Below are 24,177 nucleotides of genomic sequence, written 5' to 3' on the forward strand. Positions count from 1 at the left end.
AGGACAAATGACGGAATGGAATAGAGAATAATTAAAAGTTAGAATTTTGGAAATTACATACGACAACAACATATCTGGTGTAGGATCTACGTGGATTTTACAAAAGAGTTGATTAACCAAAAAAATGCTTATAAATTGAGGTGTGATGAACTTATGACTTTTGATTGATTTTAACTTTATATTATTTATGCTTACCAAACATGTAGATAAATAAAAAAAATACTTATAAAAGCTAATTTAATTAACCTACGTATAAGGTTAGCAACACCCAATTATACAAGGGGTCATTTTCCACGGGAGATGGAACAAATAAGTCATCTTATGAATTAGGATATACCACGAAATTAGTTATTTAATCATATATGTGGAATAATTAATCTATCATTATAGTATAAATTGTGAGATAAATAATTTTGAAATTAATTAAATTTTTTAATTAAATGCAGAATAAAATAATCTGCATTCTCTCCCGAGATTATTATTCCTTATTCCTCGTACCAAATGACCTTTTAGGGGCCAAATTTATCCCTCGTTATATTTTTAGATAAAAAATATCCTTCAACTATCCAAATAGATCAAAAATACTTTTATGTCTAACATACCCTTCGGGGTGGTCCAGTAATTTGAGCTTGAGACTTTCATGTTGGAGGTTTCAAATTCGAAACCCCTTACCAGCAAAAATAAGGAATTTGCCTTCTAGATCGAGCGCATTACACCGAACTTACCTAATGCATGTTATCTATCCTTTGTGATTTGCGAGCTATTACATCAAGCAAATATTTTATTTTGTGAGCATTCAAAAAAAAATAGTAGCTCCTGGTTTCTTTTGTCATATTTAAAAAAAATGTCTTTAACATTATTTCAAAAAAAAGAGAAAAAAAGGAATCAATTTTGCCTTAATTCAGGGGCATTTTTGAAGAAAAAAGACGAAACAAAGGGTGTGTCTAGACATTATCTAGAAACAATAAAAAGCTATTGAACCACCACAAATTAAAAAAACTGAATTCTATCCCCACCCACCATTACTTGAGCTGCTGCAATGCCGTCGTTGTTATTTGGTTCAGTCCCTATGGCTGCTGTTCAATCCATGGCGTCTCTCTCGCCTAATTTATCCTTCTCTCGTTCTCACTCCGTCGTCGGCAGCGTCTCAATTACGGCGGCGTCTCCTTCAGCATCAATTTCTTCTTCGTCTCTCACCGCTTCAAACCTCCCATTGAGTATGAATTACATACCTTCGAATTCATGTTTGTGAATTGTGATGATTTCAATTTGAGTTCGAGAAATTGAAATGATTTTTTTTTTGTGGATTTGTTTTGATTTCAGTTTATTGCGGCAGAGGGGATAAGAAGACGGCGAAAGGCAAGCGGTTCAATCACTCCTTTGGCAATGTGAGAGTTCCCTTTCCTTCCTTCTTAGTATGTTTTTGGTTTATTGTAGGGTAACACTAATATATAACTTAATTTCAGTTACATCCAGTGGCGGAGCCACCTTGGGCTTAGTGGTTTCATCCGAATCCCCTAGCTTGAAAATTATGATCGACTAGTTCGTATGTCTATTCTTTCAGATTTTGAATTCAAAATTCTGGCTCTGCCATTGATTACCCCGTATATTTTATAATCAAACACTTGCATCCTCTATATTAGGAGAATCCTACGGTTACATTCTAGTTTGATACTTTGGAATTGGGACAAGGATAATAATCTCGATAGAAAAATTTGAGATTAATTTTATTTCGAAGTTTGATTTGAGTATTTGCTAATCCTTGGATTTTTTTTATCCAATTATTTATAATAATAAAAGAGTGGGATTACTATCCCATATAAAAAGTGGATAAAACAATTGAGATATATCAACTCATATAAAACAATTCATAGATTCAAGTAAGATTTGTGGTGTATAAGGTTTTGCATAATTAATGCGGGAGTTTAATGCCTATAACCAAATGCTATTAGTATTGTAGAATTTTTAAGGTTTTATTTTCTTTTTCATAAGATTTTACTTTGTATCATAATAGATAAAAAGAAGGATTTATATTTATGACCTAAACTAGCTCGCACTTGAGGTACGATTGATCGATTGAAGTTTTGGAAATTTCATTCTAGAATAGCACGATAAAATGACTATAATGATCCATTGCGTTTGTGTTTGAAGGTAGGTTCAAAATAATCCCACAAGTATGCACTAACCACCTTTAGCCTCCATTAAATATTTAACAATTTATGTTCGTTAATCATAGTGCTACGCTTGTAGTTTATTGTTCTTCGATTTTTGTTGATATTAGTTGTTTCGTATAGTTTGATTGTAGTACTAGTTGGTTGTAGTACTATTCTGCTACTATTTGTTGTTTTGTTACTACCTATTATCTTCTGTATTTTCATTACATCTTTTTCTAGTCTGTTTTTGTCTTGAGCCGAGGGTCTATCGGAAACAGCCTCTCTATCTCACAAGTCACATCTAAGGTAGAGGTAAGGTCTATATGTCTTCTACCCTCTCTAGACTCCAATTTATGGAAATACACTGGGTATGTTGTTGTTATGTTCATTAGATTTGACAAGAATAGCGGAAACCAATAGTTGTTTAAACATTTTTGATTGCTATTTTGAACTAATATTGACTCTATGAATTGGTTTAGGCAAGGCCAAGGAACAAGAAGAAGGGAAGAGGACCACCTAGGGTTGCAGCACCACCAGCAGCACCAAAGAGAGATCCATTTGATGATGGCCAAGTCGTTAAAATTGAGATTCATGACCCCTAGTTTTCTTGGAGGAACAACTTCATCATCAGCAATTTTTATTTTTATGTAGCTCTAATATTCTACTACTTGTTTATTTCATCGAGTTACCAAAATTTTAATGTCGATTAAGTTAATAGTTGGACTGAGATTTCTAGTTTGCTTGAAGGGCCTTGAATTAAATGTTCTTGTGTCCTGTTAAATTGTGCATGGGGTTCTAGCAACGTTCACTATACTAGCGGTGATAGACATCAATAAAAGGTAGAAAGCTTAAAAAACCAACCCCCCTCCCCCCACCCCCAACCAAACCTCACTTCAGGTATGTTTGGCATGAAGAAAAATATTATCCATAAAAAATGGTTTCTCAATACTAATTTTCTGGTGTTTGATAAGTATTATTCAAGAAATTATCACTATTTTAGCTATCGAGACAAGCAGAGGCCAACCCAAGATTTGAAAATCATGGGGGCACCATTATCTTAACATAGGTGCTAGCAAAACTTCCAATGATGATTGAGGGATAATATTGTGTACGATTGATCATAGTAGTGTGAGCAGTAGCGAAAATACATACATATAGATACATACATATATATATATATATATATACACATATATCAAATATGAGTTCTAAGCCAATAAGTACTTATAGTTTAGCTTTGTAGTGTAGTTGATTGTGATAGCTCTATGGTCAAGGATCTGGTGAATATACATGCTGATTGCAGGTTCGAATCCCCCACATGCATCACTTTTGCTGAAAATAAAAATGTGCTATTCCGAGATCGATCTTGAATCGCAGGTGCGGAAGCAACAATTTCAACCAATGTCCCAAAGTGCACAGTTAAATATATATCTATTCCTCAAAGTATATATACATACATATATATAATTTTTTTCGAAGTTAATGGGAGCAAGCACCCGTTCCTATACATGTGGGTCTGCCTATGAAGACAAGTGAAAAGCTTAGGGAACTCCACAAATTCATTTCATTTATGTGAATTCTTTCTAGGTTGAAAACCACGAGGTTTTAGGTTCACATTCTAGTGGAGACAAAAACAATAGGAGGTCGTTTGGTAGAGTTCACAAGAATAGTATTGAATAGAGTGTATAAATAATATTGAGATTAATTATGTTGGAGCTATTTCCTATCCACTTTTTGGTTTGATATATTAAGGGCACTTCGGCCTTTACCAAACAAAGGATTAAATAATAACACAGCTAATACATTTATTAGATTCTCTAATACATCCTACCAAACGACCCCTAGGTGTTCTTATTTAGACCTCCATGGATAGAATTACTCCATATATGTGTTGGGGGAGGTAACATATACCTCGTAGAATTAGTCGAGATGCGAGCGAGCGGACCAGGTCACAAAAGAAATGGATTGAGGTATCAAAACTATAATGAAAGGGGGTTATAGAAGAGCTTTTCTCGCTTGGGTCAACAAGTTTGTATACATATTCAAATACGGTTTTTGAAGTTCATATATAGAAAAATGTTATACAGAACACTACAATCGTAAACAACTTTACAGCAGGACACAAGTATGTTGATATAGTACATGTTTGAGAGTTCATCTGTGGCAGGCAGACAGCAGAAGTATGCCAATGTTGTATAGAGTATTGGATAAAATAGATATTGGTGGAAGAAAATGCTGGATTTGATGTACAGGTTAAGACCAGGTAGCCTTCGAAGCTCGAGAATAATGGATCCACCCCTCTGCCTTTTTCCACTTACATACCAAGCTTAGTTCGCATGGCGCAAGACTTGAGCTTCTGACCAAGCCCGGGGGCTAATTAAGAACGAACTTCTTAAAACCCTAATTGCAAAGACTCTAATGAAAAATAAAATCCCGAAATTGCAGCAGAAAGGTGGAAGAGAGATTCTATTTTTCTGAGGAGAACAAATTTCTTCCAAGTTCTAGTGAGCATTAACATACCGAACTCGCTCGCTGTCTACTAAATGAGTCTTCACTGCCGGCCCAGCCCCTATCTTTAATCTAAAGTAAAGTGAAGTCAAATCAATGACTATTGCAGTATTAGATTCACTAGGTAACATTTAAAACTACTAAATATCTGCCTAGCTTGGCAAGTATGCAGATATGAGCCTAAGAAATCTAGCCAAAAAACAAAATCTCTAGGTATTAAATGGCTCTCATCTGTAGCATACTTCATTCCAAAAAGCACCGGTTCTTTAATTCCGTGAGAGAAAGTAAATGATATCTTTATGGCCATGTCATGCAACATCTTGTAGGATCATGAGACACTATCGTTAATGAAACTCAGGAATTTTCTTCTTCTACTATACAACACTTCAGAGTTTTTAATGATAATAACAACAGGGAGAGCTACCTAAAATCATCTCAGAAACATAATGCAACTCTGAATGTTATGTTAAAAAAAAAAGCTTTCTTTTTGGTATTCCGAAAATCATAACCAGCCAATGTACCCAAGTGCACAACCGAAACATTAAGGACAAGAAAAAAGAAGAAGAATCTGACTGAAATGGAAAGGACCGCCAAAAGGAATGCTTATGGAACATGACAATGAGGGTTATCCCTCACCAACAAAAGAATATGGATTCAAATTCACATGACCAATCTAAATGAGCTTCTATAAAATGACCCAAATAAACATATCACCGCAGAGCTGAATTAGCAAGTGCTAACCTTGGAAGTTAACGTGTCTTAGACTCAACAAGACCACCACAATTTGGTAGTATACATTTTTATAAAGATGCATTTATACAAGTTGCGATCGATTTGATTTTGTGTGAACTAGGAACAAAAAGTGCATTTATACAAGTTAGAATCCACAAAAGAGAAAAATGAAAGATTAACTAATGAGGGAAGCACCCTCATAGCTTTGGTCTAGTGGTAAATGCAGAGAGTGATGTGAATTAGGCACACGTCACGGGTTCTAATCCTGCTCTAGACAAAAGCATGGTATTTAGGTGGAGAAAGCTAGAGGCTCGGGTCCATTATCCATTGAACTTTGAACCATGTGCCATTGGCCCTCAGGTATTTCTCGATTATCAACAAATAAAAAGTTAATGAAGGAAGAGCATATCAAAAGCTAGTAAATCATGATGTAATTTTGCAGGAGACAGTTGAGAGATAAATATTGGGACATGTTGGGAGGTGGGATGGATTATCAACTGTGGAAAAAAGAGCAACATCATGGAGTAGCTCAAGAATACAAGAACAGATATAGCTAGAGAGTAAAATAGAAACTTCATGGGACATTAGCAAGCCCCGGATTTCGTATTTTCTAAGAAGTATATTAGAGAATCTAATTTGCTTGTATCCACCATCACTCTAATTTCATTCCAAAGAGCTCTCCATAATGATTCCAGACATTCCTCTATTACTAAACTTTGAAACGCAAGTATTGAAGGAGATTTGCTGATCTCATCTCAGTTCCTTCAAATATTCTTAATTGCATTTCTTCTATTGTAATAATCAACAAATTAACATACCCAACAAGTGAAAAAGCAAAGCCTTCATGATATCTGAATTGTTACTTACAACTTGTTTGGATGATAGTTACCTATTGTATTGTATTATCAGTTTAAATACAATATTTATTTTGATTACTACTTAAATTTTATTGTATCGTATCTTTAAGTCTATTGTTATTTAACAATGAAAAGTCTCATAAAGTTGCCTTATGTTTTCTTCTCATTTTATCTTTGTTTATTATCTAAAAATCATATTTTATCTTTTACCCTATTACCTATTTATAATAGCTCTATTTCGTACCCTGCTCTTCTTCCGGGTTTGTCCTTCAATTTGCTCAAGTTTGACATTATGTAATTACGGGAATCGATACAATCTATCCAAACGTCGTATTCATCAAGACATTACAGTCAATACAATACAACAGAATCCGATACATTATGAAACAATATAACAAACATCCAAACAAACTGTTATATACCTCTAAAGTGCCATCAGAATTGTGTAAAAAAGTAAGATAAAATACCTAACAGCTCAAAAATGCAAAGAGGAAACTTCAACTCACAACAGGCAGCAAATTTACAACATTCATAGTTCAACAATGACTCAAACAGAGTACTTACAGTTTCAAATACCAGAAATTATATATTCAATTCACACTACACACAGACGAGACATAAAGATAATAATTAATTTCCCAAAAAAGAAAAAAAAACAAAGATACACGTACCATAATTCGGTTAGGCAAATATTTTATTTCCGGCTATCATAATCGAGAATTTCATCACGAGTAACAGATCTCGAATGCTGCACTATAGACCGTCCGATCGAATTGATCCAATCCTCTTTCTCCTTCTCCGAATCAGCAATGAAGTACATAGTATCGGAACGAGTTGAAAGCTCGAAAGCAAATTGTTTGTTGAGAACATCTTCAGCTCCTTTCACTGTAAGGCAATTTGCCACCGGAACAACGCCACGCGGTTTCGATCCTCTGGTGATATTGGCTTCCTTGAACCAAAACAGCTTCCCCTGTTTCAACACGAACCACCGGCGACGCCAAGTTTTTATATATTCGCCTTGTTTTGTAAGCCATCCGGTTCGTTCAGGATTAAACCAGAATTCTACTCCATCGTAGTCGTCGTTCGATGAAGTTGTGTTGTCACCCATCACGGCTCGCCATAGACTGGCCATGGGTGATGGGATCGAAGGAGAGAGAGAGAGAGATAAAAGAAAGAGGAGAGAGAAATGTGAACACTAGACAGGTTGCTTGTTTTATTATTTTTCTGCTAATTTAAAAGTTCTTTTTTCCTTCCAAAAATGAATTAAAACCATCGTGAGTAAGGATAAAAATAAGTAAACTTTACCTAAATCCCATAATGAAAAAGTTTAATTACTATACATCCCTTATCATATCAAAATTATTCGATTTTCTTTTTTTTTTTAATTTTGCTGATACATTAGTATATATCTGATACATCAACTTTAGCTGTAAAATAGTTAATGCAGATCATCTATTTATGGATAGTATCTTAATATAAGGTATGATTGGTTCTTTAAATCAATTATTGATCTAATTAATGAGATTAATTGGTTAAAAAAGCAATGGTTGTGTACATGAAGATTCAAGCCAAAAAATAGAGCATCAATTCAAACCAAAGTCGATTTCAATTTTTTTTCCAGTTTTGCTGATACATTAGTTATGTATCTGATACATCATCTTTAGCTGTAGAATAGTTAATGCATATCAGCTATTTATGGATAGTATCTTAATATAAGGTATAATTGGTTCTTTAAATGAATTACTGATCTAATTAATGAGATTAATTTGTTAAAAAAAGCAACGGTCATGTTCATTAAAATTCAAGCCAAAAAACAGAGCATCGTCTCGAATGGAAAACACAGAGCATCAATTCAAACCAAAGTCGATTTCAATTTATTTTTTTTCAGTTTTACTGATACATAAGTTATGTATATGATACATCAACTTTAGCTGCAAAAATAGGGAAGTAGCATCTTATACAAAACATACTTTGGGTAGAAAATTTGAAGATATCATAGTATCAAACACGATCAAGTGTTCGAGAATGAAGGTACACGACAGTTATTTTTAAGTAGATAAGTACTTGATACATAGTTATTTGATACATTAGTTAGGTATAACATGTATTAATTATATACTGATACATCATTTCTGATAAATCAGTTTTATAGTTGATACATCAATTGTGATACATATGTGTGAAGTTTATTTCCTTCGGGTTTTTGATACATCAGTTATGTATAAACTGTGCTAATTAAAGATTGATACATCAATTTTGATACATCAGATCTGTAGTTGATACATCAGTTGTGATACATATGTGTGAAGTTTATTTCCTGCAGTTTTTTGATACATCAGTTAGGTATAAACTGTGCTAATTAAATGCTGATACATTAGTTCTGATACATCAGTTCTGTAGTTGATACATAAGTTCTAATATATATATATATATATATATGTGAATTTTACTTCCTGCGGGTTTTTGATACATCAGTTATGTATAAACTGTGCTAATTAAATACTGATACATCAATTCTGATACATTAGATCTGTAGTTGATACATCAGTTGTGATACATATGTGTAAAGTTTATTTCCTGCAGTTTTTTGATACATCAGTTAGGTATAACCTGTGCTAATTAAATACTGATACATCAGTTCTGTAGTTGACACATAAGTTCTGATACATATATGTGAAATTTATTTCCTGCGGGTTGCTGATTCATCAGTTAGGTATAACATGTGCTAATTAAATATTGATACATCAGTTATGATACATTAGTTCTACAGTTGATACATAAGTTCTAATACATATATGTGAAGTTTATTTCCTGCAAGTTGTTGATTAATCAGTTAGGTATAACATGTTCTAATTATATACTGATACATCAGTATAGATACATTAGTTGTGTAGTTGATACATAAGTACTGATACATATATGAAAAGTTTAATTATTGCAGTTTGTTGCTTCATCATTTAGGTATAACCTGTGCTAATTATATACTGATACATCAGTTCTGATACATCAATTGTGTAGTTGATACATAAGTACTAATACATATATGTGAAGCTTGATTCCTGCAGTTTGTTGCTTCATCATTTAGGTATATTCTGTGATAATTATATACTGATACATCAGTTCTGATATATCTGATCTGTATTTGATACATGAGTTCTGATACATATATGTGAAGTTTATTTTCTGCAGTTTGTTGCTTCATCAGTTATGTATATTCTGTGATAATTATTATCCTTTTACATCATTTCTGATACATAGTTGTGTATGTGATGCATAAGTACTGATACTTATATTTGAAATTTATTTCGCGCAGGTTGTTGCTTCATCAGAATAGATTTATTCTGTTTATGAATTAGGTATAAGATACATTGTGTGTCTTGAAAGAAAAACATGCAATTGTGGCAGATTTCAACTAGACGAGATACCATGTCCACATGCAATTGCAGTGTTGAAGAGCAAGAACATTACTGACCTATACCCATACTGTGATGATTACTACAAGCCAGAGGCGTTGGCAAATACTTATGAATTACCAATGGTTCCAATGCCAGATAAAAAAGATTTGTCTACTTTGAAGGAAATTTTAAAAGAATTTATCTTGCCACCAATATACAAAAGGATGCCAGGAAGACCAAAGAAAAGGAGAAAAAAGTTCGCTAGTGAGAAGATAAGTAGTAGCACAAATTCTTGTGGACGTTGTGGCCACCAAGGCCACAACAGAAAGACTTGTAATTTCATTCCTAAAGAGATATGATGTTTGTGTTATCCCGGTATACATTCTATTTGAATCATATAATTACATCTATTTTTATTTTATATTTGAGTTTGACACATGAGATAAACATACAAATCTTTTCAGTTGATATACGGAAAGATTAGTACATTTCAGTTCATTACTGATTCTGATACATTAAATATAATGTATCAGGATACTTAAATCAGCAGATACATTTAAAATGTTTACAATTGGTGAAAAACAAAATTGTAAATTCTACCACTATAATTTTTTTTTAAAAAAAAAAACTCGACGTCCATCGGTTCTCCTTGACTAGGAGAGATGAAATCTCACATGGATTTTTTTTGGATCGTTATTTTTCCTAACATAAATATTCTTGGCTTTCCGACAACTATAATTCTACAAGAGTTGTGGATGATACATAACATCTTGTGTTGATATAAGTTGTAGATGTACCATATGCAGTAAATCTTGATACAAGCTAATCTGATACATAAGCAAGATGTATCATACTCATTAAATCTTGAGAAATGAAATTCTTATGCAAAAACAAAATGTATCAGAATTAGTAAATGTTGAGAAATGAGAATATGATACATATGCATGATGTATCATAATCAATAAATTTTGATGCATGAAAATCTCATACACAAACAATATGTATCAGAATTCGCAAAACTTGACACTTATGAATATGATACATAAAAAAGAAGTATCAGAATCATAACATCTTTCTACAAGCGGACCTGATACATAAACAATATGTATCAGAAGAATTATTGTTTAGTAAATGAGAATGTGATACAAAAGTATATGTATCAGATTCATTAAAAATTGATAAATGTTATTGTGATACATACGCAAGATGCCCCGGATAGTCAAGTTTGATACATTAAAATATGATACATAAACTTTGATTTTATATTCGAGTTTGACAGATGAGAAAAGCATACAAATCTTTTCAATTGATATATGGAAAGATTATTACATTTTAGTTGCTTACTGATTCTGATACATTACAGTTAATGTATCAAATACATTAAAACAGCAGATACATCAATTTCTCACATAGCTTATCCATCACTGCTGGATCGTTACGATGTTTGGATATAACCTCGTCGTAACCTTCCCAAGATGAATCAGAACCAGGTGAAACACGAATTTCTTGATTTTTATTCAACTGTGTGAGATCATGAACGGATTCCATATGTATCATTGAAGATATGAGTTAAAAAAACAGAAAGATTTACAGAAGAAAGCAAAGGATACCAATTTTAGAAGATTTTTCAAAGATTTACAGAAGAAATCAAACGATACAAATTTTAGGAGAAATTAGATTGAATGAGGATGAAGTGAGATTCCAGATAAGGAAAAACTTAAATATACCTTAGTTAGAACCTTGAAATTGAGTAACAGATGTACTCAGAAATTCAAAATCTCAAAAACTGATAAAGAGGAGCGAATTTAGGTGAGGATTTAGGGAGGAAAAGTGATGTATCAGTGAGGGAGAGAGAGTTAAAGGAAAAAGAGGGATTTTGAATATTTTTTGATATAATAGGGAATACAAGTAAATATGGTATTAGAATATGTGTAAAAGGGTAATTTAAGCATAACTCATATATTAAGGACCATTTTGGTCATTTTCTCTCCAAATGTAGATACGATATTTATTTTTCTGTTGGGTTATACTAATATTTTACTGTCCTAGTAGGTTTGAACTTCTACTTTGCATAGAGCAACACAACAACCATTTCCTCCTAATATACTCATTTAGGATTGTTTGATTTGAATATAAATTATGATGAAATTAGTTATTTTGAGATTAATTATGATGGGATAAGTTATGTTGAGATTATGTCTTATTGAATGTTCGTTTTATTATATTCAAAATAATATGCATTGCATAAATTTTAAGAATAGATTGTTTGTTTACAAAAATATCCTTCACTTTATTTAGTTTTTTATATTTTTTTGCAAGTTTTATTTATTCAATATTCATTCTTAAAATAAAACTTTCATCTTCTTTACCTTAAATATTTTTATGTGTGCATTTTCATGATGTCCGTATGTATTTAAAAATAAAACTTCCTTCTTATTTAATTTAAAAAATAGAATTTTCATTTTAAATTTGTTAAAGTAAATTTTTTTTTAAGAAAAATCAAAATGTAAATAAACATAAGAATTAGTCAAATGAATTTATAAATAAAAATTATATTATATAGTGTAATTTTTCAATAGAAAAAATATGAAGAATTATCATAAAAATAAAAAGCAAATGTTGTTATATATGTTTAAAAATAATATAAATATATCTGAATGTAAAAAGTGAAGTATAAAAAATATTTAAAGGAATATATTTGTCATTTACCTATTTTGTTCCGGGATAACTTATATCACCCAAGAGAAGGGATAACTTATCCCGGTACTATTTATTAATTCCGGGATAAATTATTTCAGACTTGCCAACCAAACACAAACTTAAGTGCCACTATAATTTAATTCCGAAATTATTTGGTGTTATCCTTCACACCAAACGACCCCTTAGTACCTTGTAGACTACTAGTCGTACCGCCAAAGAGATATGGTACAATGGATAAGGCTGCTCTTCCATTAACCAGAAGTCTCGAGTTCGAACGCCAGATAAGAAAAAAAATCCTTGTTAGGGCCATGAAATTTGAAAATATTTTCAAAGACTTCCACTCACAAAATTTCAAACTTTTTCAAGTAAAATGCATGTCCAAACACAACTTCAACTCAAATTTCAACTTCAAAACCTATGGTCAAACGGGAGCTTATAATCTGAAAGTAGGAACTAGAATGAGGCACATTATTGATTCTAGCAACTGGGGAATCATATATTCACTTCAGAACTAGCATTTCTGTTTGAAAAAAATGGTTCTAAGCACACAACATAACTTATGAGAATAGGCTGGCTTCAAATTTCATAGCTAACTGTGCATCAATCTTTACATAACGAGGGAGACATTATGCATCGGTTCTTCCGAGGAAACAATCATGATTCAAGCGCCAAAACTCTCATTCCGGCACTGAATCAAAACTATAATTTTATAATCTTGCACCAGCGAAGGACAATCATTACCTTCCATGCATATTGGCAGGAGATCGAGCACCTTTAACACCGCTAATAGCATCATCAACTTCACTCCCATCAAGACACACCGTATTGTTATTGACACTCACTTCAGAACTAGCATTGCTGCTGGTAGCAAGTGGGGAATCAGATACACTCACTGTCATGCTTCTGTTAGGTCCTGATCTTACACTGTACATGGAGGATGCTGGAATATTAGTCATCGATGGACGCAGATTTCCTGAGATGCTTCGCCTTATATCCTGTGTGAGAGGAATATTCTCAATTAAGCAAAACCTTGAAGTAAAAACAAACAAACAAGAAGGATGACAATGTGCCTTCTTAGAGCTCCGGTAAAACCAAGAGAGCATATTGTATGCTTTTAGTGAGGCGTTGCCTTATTTTTCTTTAGTTCATTTCAAAAAGAATGTTTCTTTCCTTTTATGGCAACTCTTTAATTCTAACTTTTCACGTGACATGTTTAAGGCCACAAGACTGAAGGGCATTTTGATACATTCTATATATCTTTAATTTAAGACCACAAGATTCAAAAAACTTCTTTACTTTCTTAAATACTGTGCCAAGTCAAAACCAAACAAATAAATTGAAACGAAGGGAGTATTTGTTTTCAAGTTTAAAATGGTATTTGGAAATTGGAGTTGTGTTTGGACATGAATACAAATTGTGAAAATAACCTTTTGGTGAGTGATTTTGAGAGAAAATTGTGAAAATAACCTTTTGGAGTTTTTCAAATCCTGGAAGATCCAAATGGGCTCTTAAAAACTGAAAAGTACCCATGGTTAAAAAGGCTCTTAAAAGGCTATACATGCCTTCAAACTACAGAAACTTATCCCAAAAAGGAAGTCTTCATTCTGAAGAGCACCATGTTGCATAGAGAACATTCATGAGCATACTCTGAAAAGCCTATCCAAGTGAATTTTGTGTATTATCTTTTATCTAAATAGCAGCATGAAATGAAATATACATACCATATGCCTCATAGCCATATCCAAGGATTTCTTCGACAATGTCCTTCCAAAACCTGAACTGTCGGGTGATGAAGAGTGTGCATATAAGTTATTACGGGGAGAATGTTTGTTATCTTGCTTTGCAGGAGGAGCCAGCTTCCGCATATTTATTACCCTTTCAACCATCTTAGTTCCAATCATACCAGGGCTTACATTATCATTAGCTTTAGCATGTAATCGACTCATAGCTGGTATCGGAACAGAGCTCCCGCTGCTACGCACAACACCATTAGGAGGACGCCCTCTAGATGGAGAGCAAGATTGTCGTCTAATCCTTCCATTTAAAACTGGCTCGATGGATGAAGATCTAGCACTTGGTGCTCCAGGTCTACCCCTTGTAGCTGAAGTTGGCCTGTCAGATAGTGATGTCCGTAAATTGGGTGGAGCATCATAGGAGAGCCCTGGGATATCTGAGGGCTTCCATGGTCTGGGTTTTACAGTTGGAGAACTAGGACGTGAGGCTCCAGGATTTCTTGCCGTAGTGGTTGCTGGTGTAACTGAAGATGGAGATTTAATGGAAGGAGCTGTCACATTAGCTGTACTGGACACTGAAGTAGGCCGACGAGTTGGAGTTGCTGCCCTTGATGTGGACTTTGATCCAGGAATAGATGCCCTGGTTGTGAGTGTTGAGGAGTTTCTGGTTGGTGTTGAGGACCTTGCACTAGACCTTGCTGTAGGTGTTGAAGATCTTGTAGGAACCGTGGACTTAGCAGAAGGCAAGGTGGAACGAGAAGTTGGTGTTGAAGACCTTGATGGCCGAGACGTGGTTGTGGTTGACATTGTTTTAGAAGTTGCAGTGGATGTCATTGCTTTGGATGCTGCAGTAGATGTGCGTCTAGATGCTGATGTCAAGGAGGATGTTGCACTTAATGTGGGTCGTCCAGTTGGAGTTGAAGGTCTTGATCCACCTGATGAAGATGGTCTTCGAAGACCTGAATTTGAAGTATTTAATCCGGTAACGGAAGCAGGCTGTCTAGATGCTAAATTGCTTCTACCAGAGGGCTCAGGCTGGGGATTTGCTAACTGCATCCAGAATAACAAGTTGCATAGTAAAATCAGTCCATGGTTCCCAACAAATTCAAGTTAAGACTGCCTAGCTGGAAGATCCAACATTCCATCCCTAATTTTTAACAGGGGCAGGTGTTAGGGGTCGGCATTAAAACCAAAAAACCAGTCCGAACCAAATTAATTCAGTTCTTCAGTTTTGGTTCTTCGGATGGTTTCAGTTTTAATTTTTCGACAGTTCAGTTTTTTGATTTTAAGATATCAGAATTTCCGTTAACCGAAATACCGACAGTGACAATAACCACTGCAGCTGCTGCTTAGTCGTGTTCAAGATGAAAATATCGCAGCAGCTGTTCTTCGATAAGGAGATGGAGTTAATCAGTTAAAATCATTTATTACCAGCAAGAATCCTCCTTGCCCGAGAAATTTGTCCTTTTAAGAAGCTATTTCTTTCAATTTCCAGATTATGACAAAAATAGGTTGTCTCTGGATTATGTTGTAAATATATATAACAAAGAACAGTGCTAACTGTAGGAATCATTTTCTTATGTTCTCATTTGCCATGAATTTCACCAATAGCCAATATCATCTAACTTTTGAAGCTCAACAAACAAAAGTATGCAATATGAACATCACCGACTACAATGAGGATGTATCAATTCTAAGCAGGGTGTAAGTTTTTCCCCATTTGCTTATACCGAAGAACTGAATAGAAACTGAACCGAACCAACTACGGATCAGTATATGGTACATACTAATTGAAAAACCGAAGAACCAAATACCATACAGGCTAAAGGTGGTAGGCAAAATTCTATATCTGTTTACGTTTTAGGAGAACCCGTAATTTGTGATTAAAGGGTAAACAAGCAAGCCTTACTACCCAACAACGATTGCACTCCTAGAAATTTACGTCTGCAAAAGGTGGTGAAAACTTTGAAAGATTGAGCAATGGTAACTATACATGCTCATGAGAAACTTCAAAAAGGAAATGCACATGAGTATGAGCCCGTTTGGATGGGCTTAAAAAAAGTAACTTTTATGTATGAAGTGCTTTTAGAACTTTGAAGTGCTGAAAGTTATTTTTATAAATAAGCAGTTGAGTGTTTGGATAAAAGTGCTTATGTTGAAAATAAGTGTTTGAATTTTAGGGTTAAAAGAATAAAAATGGTAGTTTGAGAATTTAGTTAAAATATAAGGGATATAAAAGTAATTTCCATGGTCAAACAAAATGGTTTTAAGCACTTAAAAAAAAGTTAGAAATCCTAACTTTTCATTTTTGACTGACTTTAAGAACTTTATGGCTTAAAGTTAGCATTAGGCAAACACGTCCAAAAGCTAAAAAGGGCTTATAAGTTGGTTTGACCAACTTAAAGCACATCCAAACGGGTTCTATATCATATTATTTGCTTTAAGAAATTCATTAAGATAACTGTGATATATCAACGAAGATGATTTCGTTGCTAATAGCATTTGACTAAACAACGGAGCCACCATGTGTGTTTTGAACTAAAAGACCTGCAAGGTCCTTTCTACCTGATCACAGAAATTTGCCTCTTGTTATGCTTCTTGCACATCTCTACATCCCTTATACTGGCTGGAGGTGTAGCGAAAATAAGTTGAACTCATGAAGATAGCATTTCATGTATTAAGCATATTATCATATATAATACTCAAACGAATTACAGAAAATGCATTATTTCAGCAATCATGGAGTAAGAAAAGTTAAAGCAGTATATTCTTACTCTAGATCTCAATGCAGTTGGGCGAGCTTTAGGAGTTCCCAGCTGACTCATCATTGATTTTTCCGACTCCATCTCAAGTGAAGGAAAAAGAGGAGTACTGGGAGGTGTTAGAAGCCTGAAATACAAAACTATATGAGACCTAAGCATACAGATAAAAGGCATAAGCAGATACTCATTTGATACTGAAGGACGTATAAGTGAGGCAAAAGATCATCCAATATCAGTGGTCTTGAGAAGCCTTTTCTCTTCTATTTTGGACTTTTTAGCTTCTTTTTTCTTTGATTGATTGCACGGGTGTTATAGCACCCACTACTTTACTTGTTTGCATCAACATTTTGATATATGGAATTCATTAGTTGAACTTCAAAATATAAGTAAAAATGAACATCAATTATTAAATGTCCTTCTGTCCCAAATAGTTTGGCACGATTACCTTTGAAGGAATGCAAGTAGAGGAAAGACTAAACTGTGGCGTAGCATGACTGTAGGCTGTGATGTAAATACTACAATGAGGTGCTTAAGATAACAAGTTTGTTTAATTGTCAGTTAGCTTGTTAGCTAGGTGTTAATTTGCAGATGTTTGTTATTAGAACACTTTGTAAAAGCAGTAAGAATTGTTAATCTAAAGCAGATACATTTCTTTCCCACTCGCTGGTTTTTCCTTGGTCTAGCTTAGCTGCACTCAATGGACTCTCAGTGGCTGTCACCAATTTCTGGATTTTGTCATTACCATTTTGGGATTCAAACTGCTTTTCCTTTGACTATGATTCGTTAAACAAGTTCTAATTATTTAAACTGAGAAAATATCCAAAAGCCCCAAAACCTATATCAGGATTTCCAACTACACACTTCAACTTCAGGGGAGTCGTATCAACCCGCTGAACTGTTTAAAACTGAAATGATTACATCCTTTAAAAAACCACAACAACATCTATGTTGACCTGTGAATTTCACGCGTTTGACACGTGGAAATTTTATTAATTTTTTTTTCAATTTTTTTGTCATTCTTTACCCTTTTCTCCTATATTTTCACCCTCCCTTCAAACACCCAAAGTACTTTCACCATCACTGTAAACGTTAAAAGTTGGGAAGATAAGGAGGAGCCGACGATGTGCTCCACGTCATCATTGTCAACGGCAACGACGACAATGTTAAAGAGGAAAAGGCTGATTCACTGGCGATTGAACAATTAATGAGATTGATAACATGCCGATACTGAGATGTAGTTGATTGATTGAGATTTGAGATTGATAATTAAAGGATCTATTAGACTGAGATGGTTTGGGCATGTGAAGAGGAGGTGCGCCGATGCCCCAGTGAGGAGGTGCAAGAGGTTGGATATAGGGGGTACGAGGCGGGGAAGGAGTAGGCCGAAAAAGTATTGAGGTGAAGTGATTCGTCATGATATGGTGCAGCTTCATATTACCGAGGACATGACTCTAGATAGGAAAAAGTGGAGGTCGCTTATTAGGATAGAAGGCTAGTAGGGATTTGTCCTGTAGTGTAGAGGTTTAGTGTAGGTCATAGGACTAGTCGTGCCTTTATAAATCTTGCCATATGTTGTTTATTGCATTTCGTTTAGCATATTATTTGTTGTTGTTGTTTTTTCTCTTACACTTCCGTCATTGTTTTCTTCTTTTTCTTGGGCTTGATACACTTGAGTCGAGGGTCTTTCGGAAACAGCCTCTCTACCTCTACGAGGTAGTGGTAAGGTCTGCGTACACTCTACCCTCCCCAGACCCCACTTTGTGGGATTTCACTTGGTATGTTGTTGTTGTAACTGGATTTGATGTGAACCCACATAGATTTTTTCAAATCTGATTCAAAGACTTTTTGGGTGATATAAATATATGAGCCCGTTTGGATAGGCTTAAAAAAAGTAACTTTTATGTATAAAGTGCTTTTAGAATTTTGAAGTGCTGAAAGTTATTTTTATAAATAAGCAGTTGAGTGTTTGGATAAAAGTGCTTATGATGTGAATTTTAGGGTTAAAAGAATAAAAAAAGGTAGTTTGAGAATTTAGTTAAAATATAAAGGATATAAAAGTAATTTCCATGGTCAAAGAAAATGACTTTAAGCACTTTGGAAAAAAAAGTTAGAAATCCTAACTTTTCATTTCTGACTGACTTTAAGAACTTTATGGCTTAAAGTCAGCATTAGGCAAACACGTCCAAAAGCTAAAAAGGGGCTTTAAGTTGGTTTTGACCAACTTAAAGCCAATCCAAACGGGCTCTATGTCATTTTATTTATAGTGGATTTGATTGGTTTTGCAAATTTTTTACATGAGAGTTTGAAAACTTATTTGGAATCAACAATGGTGAATTCGATGGAGATGGTGGTGGCAGCAATGGCTTAGAGATGGTAATTGGTGGAGAGATCTGGTCTATGTTTCTATGGAGAAGAAAGAAAACATATAAGGCAAAAAGAATAATTAAAAATACATATATTTATGAAAATATACATATATTGCCGAGGGTCTCTCGAAAACAACCGTCCTACCTTGGTAGGAGTAAGGTCTGCGTACACTCTACCCTCCCCAGACCCCACGTTGTGGAATTTCACTGGGTTGTTGTTGTTGTTGTTGTTGTATACATATATTTATGAAAATAAATATTAGAAATAAGGTTTTAATATCTGTATATGGTGCTCAAACAAACTCACTTTGCCACGTAAGCATTTAGGAAGGTTGAAACAGTCTAGATGGGTGATAGGAACCCCATGAAATTGAAGTATGTAATTGGGAATCCGGATATAGATTGAGGGGGGATTTGGCTATTTTCTCTATTTAAACTACAAACACTTGCTATCTGTAGTACCTTTATGTAGTTTCCAAATATGTTATTTTAATTTCTAAACAATTAGAAATTCGGAGTCTGAATTCACACAAAAATTAGACAAGTTGTCTCATGTACTCCGAACCAAGCCATTTTTTGAGGAAGGAGGGAGTGCTTGTTATTGGCACCAAATTAGAATGTCCATCACCAAAAGTTTATTTATCCTCAACTTCTTACTTTGAGAGTTCATCTTAAGTTTACCTGTATATCATGAGTGGAGACCAAATTTTATGAATCGTAGCCAAGTTTTGAGACACATTCCCCAACAAAGTTCTATTTCTAATTACTTCTAAATTTGGACTCTCTTATCAATTTGTTGGGACACCAATACGATGTTTACCTAATTTTCTTTTTTTCCTACAATGTACAGAACAATGAGTAAAATAAATAAATTGATTCATCTGTAAAAAGAGGCCCCTACGAGAACACAAAATTCAAACCACTTTCTCGCGAATATCTTAAATCAAAGACAAAGAGGAGAAACATTGCATAGGATCTAGACATTTAACATGGTGCTTTACATTTCTTTTGCATTGCAAACTATTGTTGTTGTTTTTGAATCTTGATTATGAAATTTAATGACTTGAATCTGTCACTGTCACATTAAGCATACTCCATATATTTGATGAGTAACTTCTTAATGTTACCTTTCTTAAACTCCACCCTCAAACTCCACCGCTCCCTGAGGGGAAACAATGATTTTTCCACTTCTTCCCCCCTTAGGGGCTCAAATAACCAACCTAATGTTTAAGATGGAAAAACTATGTTTTTTGCCCCCTCATATTCATAATTTTGTGTTTTGTGTGTACTATTAAACATTATGCCCGTTCAAAAAATCAGTAACCCTGTCTGCGGAAGATTATTTGAGCAAACATGTATGATAGTATTGTAAAAGCTATCATTGCTTTACCCCAAAAGAACTGTAGAAGCTATCATTGCTTTAACCATAAAAAACAATAAAAGATGAAGATAGAACATGAAGACATAATGTAGGTGACATGACATAGACATTTCACTTGATTGAGGAATTTATGACAGTCCAACCTAACCAGCTAACAAAACATAATTAACGGAAGAAGAAGAGTCACCATCAGTACATGCTCGAGAAGACGGTAAAATTAAAGGAAATTACCATTCGTAGTCATTTTTATCATTGTCAGCATTGAGGAAATCATCGGCACCATTCTTCCTCACATTAGTAGTTGATCCAATATTGAATATAGGCGAACTGCCTGCTCTTGATTCTACACAGGACAAAGAATTTGCAAAAAATAACAATTAATGAGCTTAGCTTATGAAGTAGAGCTCAATGGAAAACCCAAGTTCACCACAAATCGAACATACTGTCGTGTTCTTATGATTCTTCAGCTAAGTTGTGCAGACTCTTCACTTTCCATGCTGCACTCGTGTCCGATTCTCCAAAAATACACTACTTTTAGAGAATCCGACACGCACCATCAAAGAACATTTTTGAAGAGTCTGAGCAACATAGCTCTAGAGCCCAAATTAAGCTGACAACATTTTCGAAGAGTATGAACAACATTGCTCTACAGTAACCAAATTCATCAACAAACGCAAAATCACACAATAATCTCAACGAGAAACTAATAATGAAAGACAATATATGAAACAGAAAAAACATAAATTAGATTTCTCACCAAGCGGAGCATCAAATTCATCGCCGTTCTGAAAAAGGAGAAGATCATTTCTTTCCTTCTCCCTTCTTCGCATTTCGAGAAACAAACCTAGCTCCTCTTCCTTCTCCTTCATTACCGAATTCCTAAAGCTCCCCATTTTCTGCTGTAACTCCCTCAACGTTGATTCCTCTGCCCTAAAACTTCTATTCATACTTCAAAAAAACCTAAAAACCCCTAATCCATCAACTGAAAAAAAAATCCCCAAAAATCCCTCCATAAAATCCCAGTTTTTTCTTCAAATTTCAAGAAACAAAAACAGCATTTCACACTCATCATATACACATCCTCATGAACTACTTCAACAAACACAATAATGCTAAAACCCAGATGTAAAAAAATCACTTGAAAAATTCACAACAAAATTCTGCAAAAAGCTTAACGAAACCGCAATTTGCAGAGACAACAAAAACGGTAGGTAAAAATTAGAGGGAGAAATCAAAAGAAATATGATATGAAGATCAAAAGAGAGAGAGAGGGGGGAAATTGGAAGCTAAAAATGTTACTTATTGGAAGAATAAGGGATGAAAATGAATATAAAAAAGACTTTTGGGGCTTGGTTGTCCATTTTGTTCTTATTCAGAATTAGATAATTGATAGGACAAGTCACGAGTGTGGGGCAACCAAAAAAAAAGTTCATGGTGTAACGGATAAGGCATCTTCATCGTTAATTTGAGATCTTGTTATTGATTTTAAACATTAAAAAAATTTATTTAGAAAAATAAATTTCTCTTAAAGATATCTTATATGAATGAATTTAAATTAATCAAATACGAATACAGATATAATAAAATTAAAAAGAAAAAAATAGTGATGAGCGTGGGGCATGTTTAATGCAACTAACAAAGCTTCTCTTTTGATGTTTTCTTCACTTGAAGGGTACGTTATCAGAATTCCAATGGTTGCTATGCATAATTACAAAAATAGCCCCACTTCATAAATTTTGATTTATTTAATTAAAAATATTTTTAAAATTACACTTTTGCCTTGTTGTGAGGGAAAAAGAAGTTATGGTGGTTAGTTTGACCAAAAAAAAGAAGTTATGGTGGTTAGTTGTCTTCAAAAAGTTCGAATGAAGATATCATTGGATTTCTTTTTTGGATTTTCATTCGACATTCGATATTCATAATAGAGCATGATTAGTCTGAATTCATGCTGGATAGAAATCATTTATGATTAACACTTTTTATCAAGGTTTTTTTACTTATATTCAAAAGTTAAAATTGAGACCTCTAATTAAAAAAGAAATAACTTCATTCACTGCACCACATTCTTATTGTATATCTGAAAAATAGGAAATCCTCAATACTACCTATAAAGGTATAATATATAACGTCTTAATTTTAATCATATTATAGTCAACTATATAACTTTTATCAAGCATAATATTATATCACCAAACTAAACTTTATTTTATATGGCCTATATAGCCATTAGCCTTGTTTGGTCAAACAGACTCTTAATATATATTACACAAATATGGTTAAATTGAAGGGAAGCCTTGGAGTAACTGGTAAAGTTGCTGTCATGTGATCAGGAGATCACAGGTTCAAGCCTTGAAAACAGCCTCTGGCAGAAATGTAAGGCTGCGTACAATAGACCCTTGTGGTCGGGTCCTTCCCCGAACCCTGCGCATAGCGGGAGCTTAAGTGCACCGGACTGTCCTTTTATTACTATATTTGATAAATTTTTTAAACATAAATATGTTGTTTTAAGTAAAAGCTATTGAATTCGATCAAATTCATACTCGAATATCTAGCTACTCCGCCCCTGATCATTTTGACATACATAAATTATTTTCAATATTATTTATTGAATTATTATTTTTTGGTTAACAATGAAACTTGTAAAGAAGAGGTTAAAGACAAGTGAATTAGGGAGTGATTATAAGAATGAGATTATACACATTAAAGGAAAGGAAAAATACATGAATAGAGAAGGTGGAGAGTCTCGTTAAAACCATAAAAAACAAATGGAAGTAGTCAAGTAGATATATTTTCAGTGTGACTTTGATCTTCTTCTTCGAAAGCTCTATTTTTAGCCCAAAAGTCAATCCCACACCTAAGTGTGAAATAACTACACGCTAATTTTAAAAGATCTATATAGTAGCATGGTCCTGGGCTCCAATATTGAGCTCGAGGATGACTATTGATTAGCTCGAGGGTCCTCACTCTACCTATAATGTGGTTTGTTTCCGAAAATTGATCCTTCGGCTCTTGAGTTAAATGATGCTCAGGATTGAGGAAGTGGTCTTATTGGCATTCGGAATGAGAGTTATCTGGTTATAACACGATTTTGTGATCCCCGAATAATCTTGAGCTAAGGTAAAAAGGATTAATGTATCTTTAATTTCGATTCAATCACGTGTCATGATCTGATTCATTCATTTGCCAAAGCACGATTTTCGCCCCTTAATGATATGGTAGAATTGTAAATTTTAGAGATCATAGCAAAATGTAGCTTTGTCGTTTTGTTTATATGGTCTGTCAGATTATTCCTTGATCTAATGATTTCTTTATAATTAATTATCCTAACAAAAAAACATTACACTGGAGAATGAACAGATGCAGTATTTGTGTTTTGTCTCACAAAATAAAATTTTAACAAAAAGTTTAAGTGTCGGCAAGCTTAAGATAATAAAGAACAACTACAAAACGCTATAAGGAAAAAACAAGAACTTGGTGTTTGTTTGTTAATAATAAATAAATATTAACTTCAAATGTTAACTCATACAAGAAAGGAGGATATAATAATTATACCCTTAAGGGAGACAAGCAAGAGAGTTGGTGTATTCTAG

At 33.9% G+C, this 24,177-nt stretch overlaps 3 protein-coding genes across 3 annotated transcripts; 1 reads left to right on the forward strand and 2 right to left on the reverse strand.

The window, feature by feature from the left end:
• Positions 1-970: 970 nt before the first annotated feature.
• Positions 971-2,880, forward strand: LOC129880889 (30S ribosomal protein S31, chloroplastic). Its single transcript, XM_055955127.1, has 3 exons — positions 971-1,217; positions 1,324-1,388; positions 2,633-2,880. Exons 1-3 carry the CDS (start codon positions 1,040-1,042, stop codon positions 2,753-2,755), a joined length of 366 nt encoding a protein of 121 aa, XP_055811102.1. The 5' UTR covers positions 971-1,039; the 3' UTR covers positions 2,756-2,880.
• Positions 2,881-6,732: 3,852 nt separating this feature from the next.
• LOC129877827 (pleckstrin homology domain-containing protein 1-like) lies at positions 6,733-7,463 on the reverse strand. The gene has a single exon (XM_055953369.1). It carries the CDS (start codon positions 7,380-7,382, stop codon positions 6,945-6,947), a length of 438 nt encoding a protein of 145 aa, XP_055809344.1. The 5' UTR covers positions 7,383-7,463; the 3' UTR covers positions 6,733-6,944.
• A 5,439-nt stretch (positions 7,464-12,902) lies between these two features.
• LOC129880891 (uncharacterized) lies at positions 12,903-21,833 on the reverse strand. Its single transcript, XM_055955128.1, has 5 exons — positions 21,345-21,833; positions 20,819-20,930; positions 16,853-16,967; positions 14,067-15,128; positions 12,903-13,340 (listed from the first exon to the last, which is right to left on the reverse strand). The coding sequence occupies exons 1-5, from the start codon at positions 21,532-21,534 to the stop codon at positions 13,083-13,085; spliced, it is 1,737 nt and encodes a 578-aa protein (XP_055811103.1). The 5' UTR covers positions 21,535-21,833; the 3' UTR covers positions 12,903-13,082.
• Positions 21,834-24,177: the final 2,344 nt, after the last annotated feature.

This window comes from Solanum dulcamara, chromosome 2, assembly GCF_947179165.1.
Source record: "Solanum dulcamara chromosome 2, daSolDulc1.2, whole genome shotgun sequence".
Classification (NCBI taxonomy): domain Eukaryota; kingdom Viridiplantae; phylum Streptophyta; class Magnoliopsida; order Solanales; family Solanaceae; genus Solanum; species Solanum dulcamara.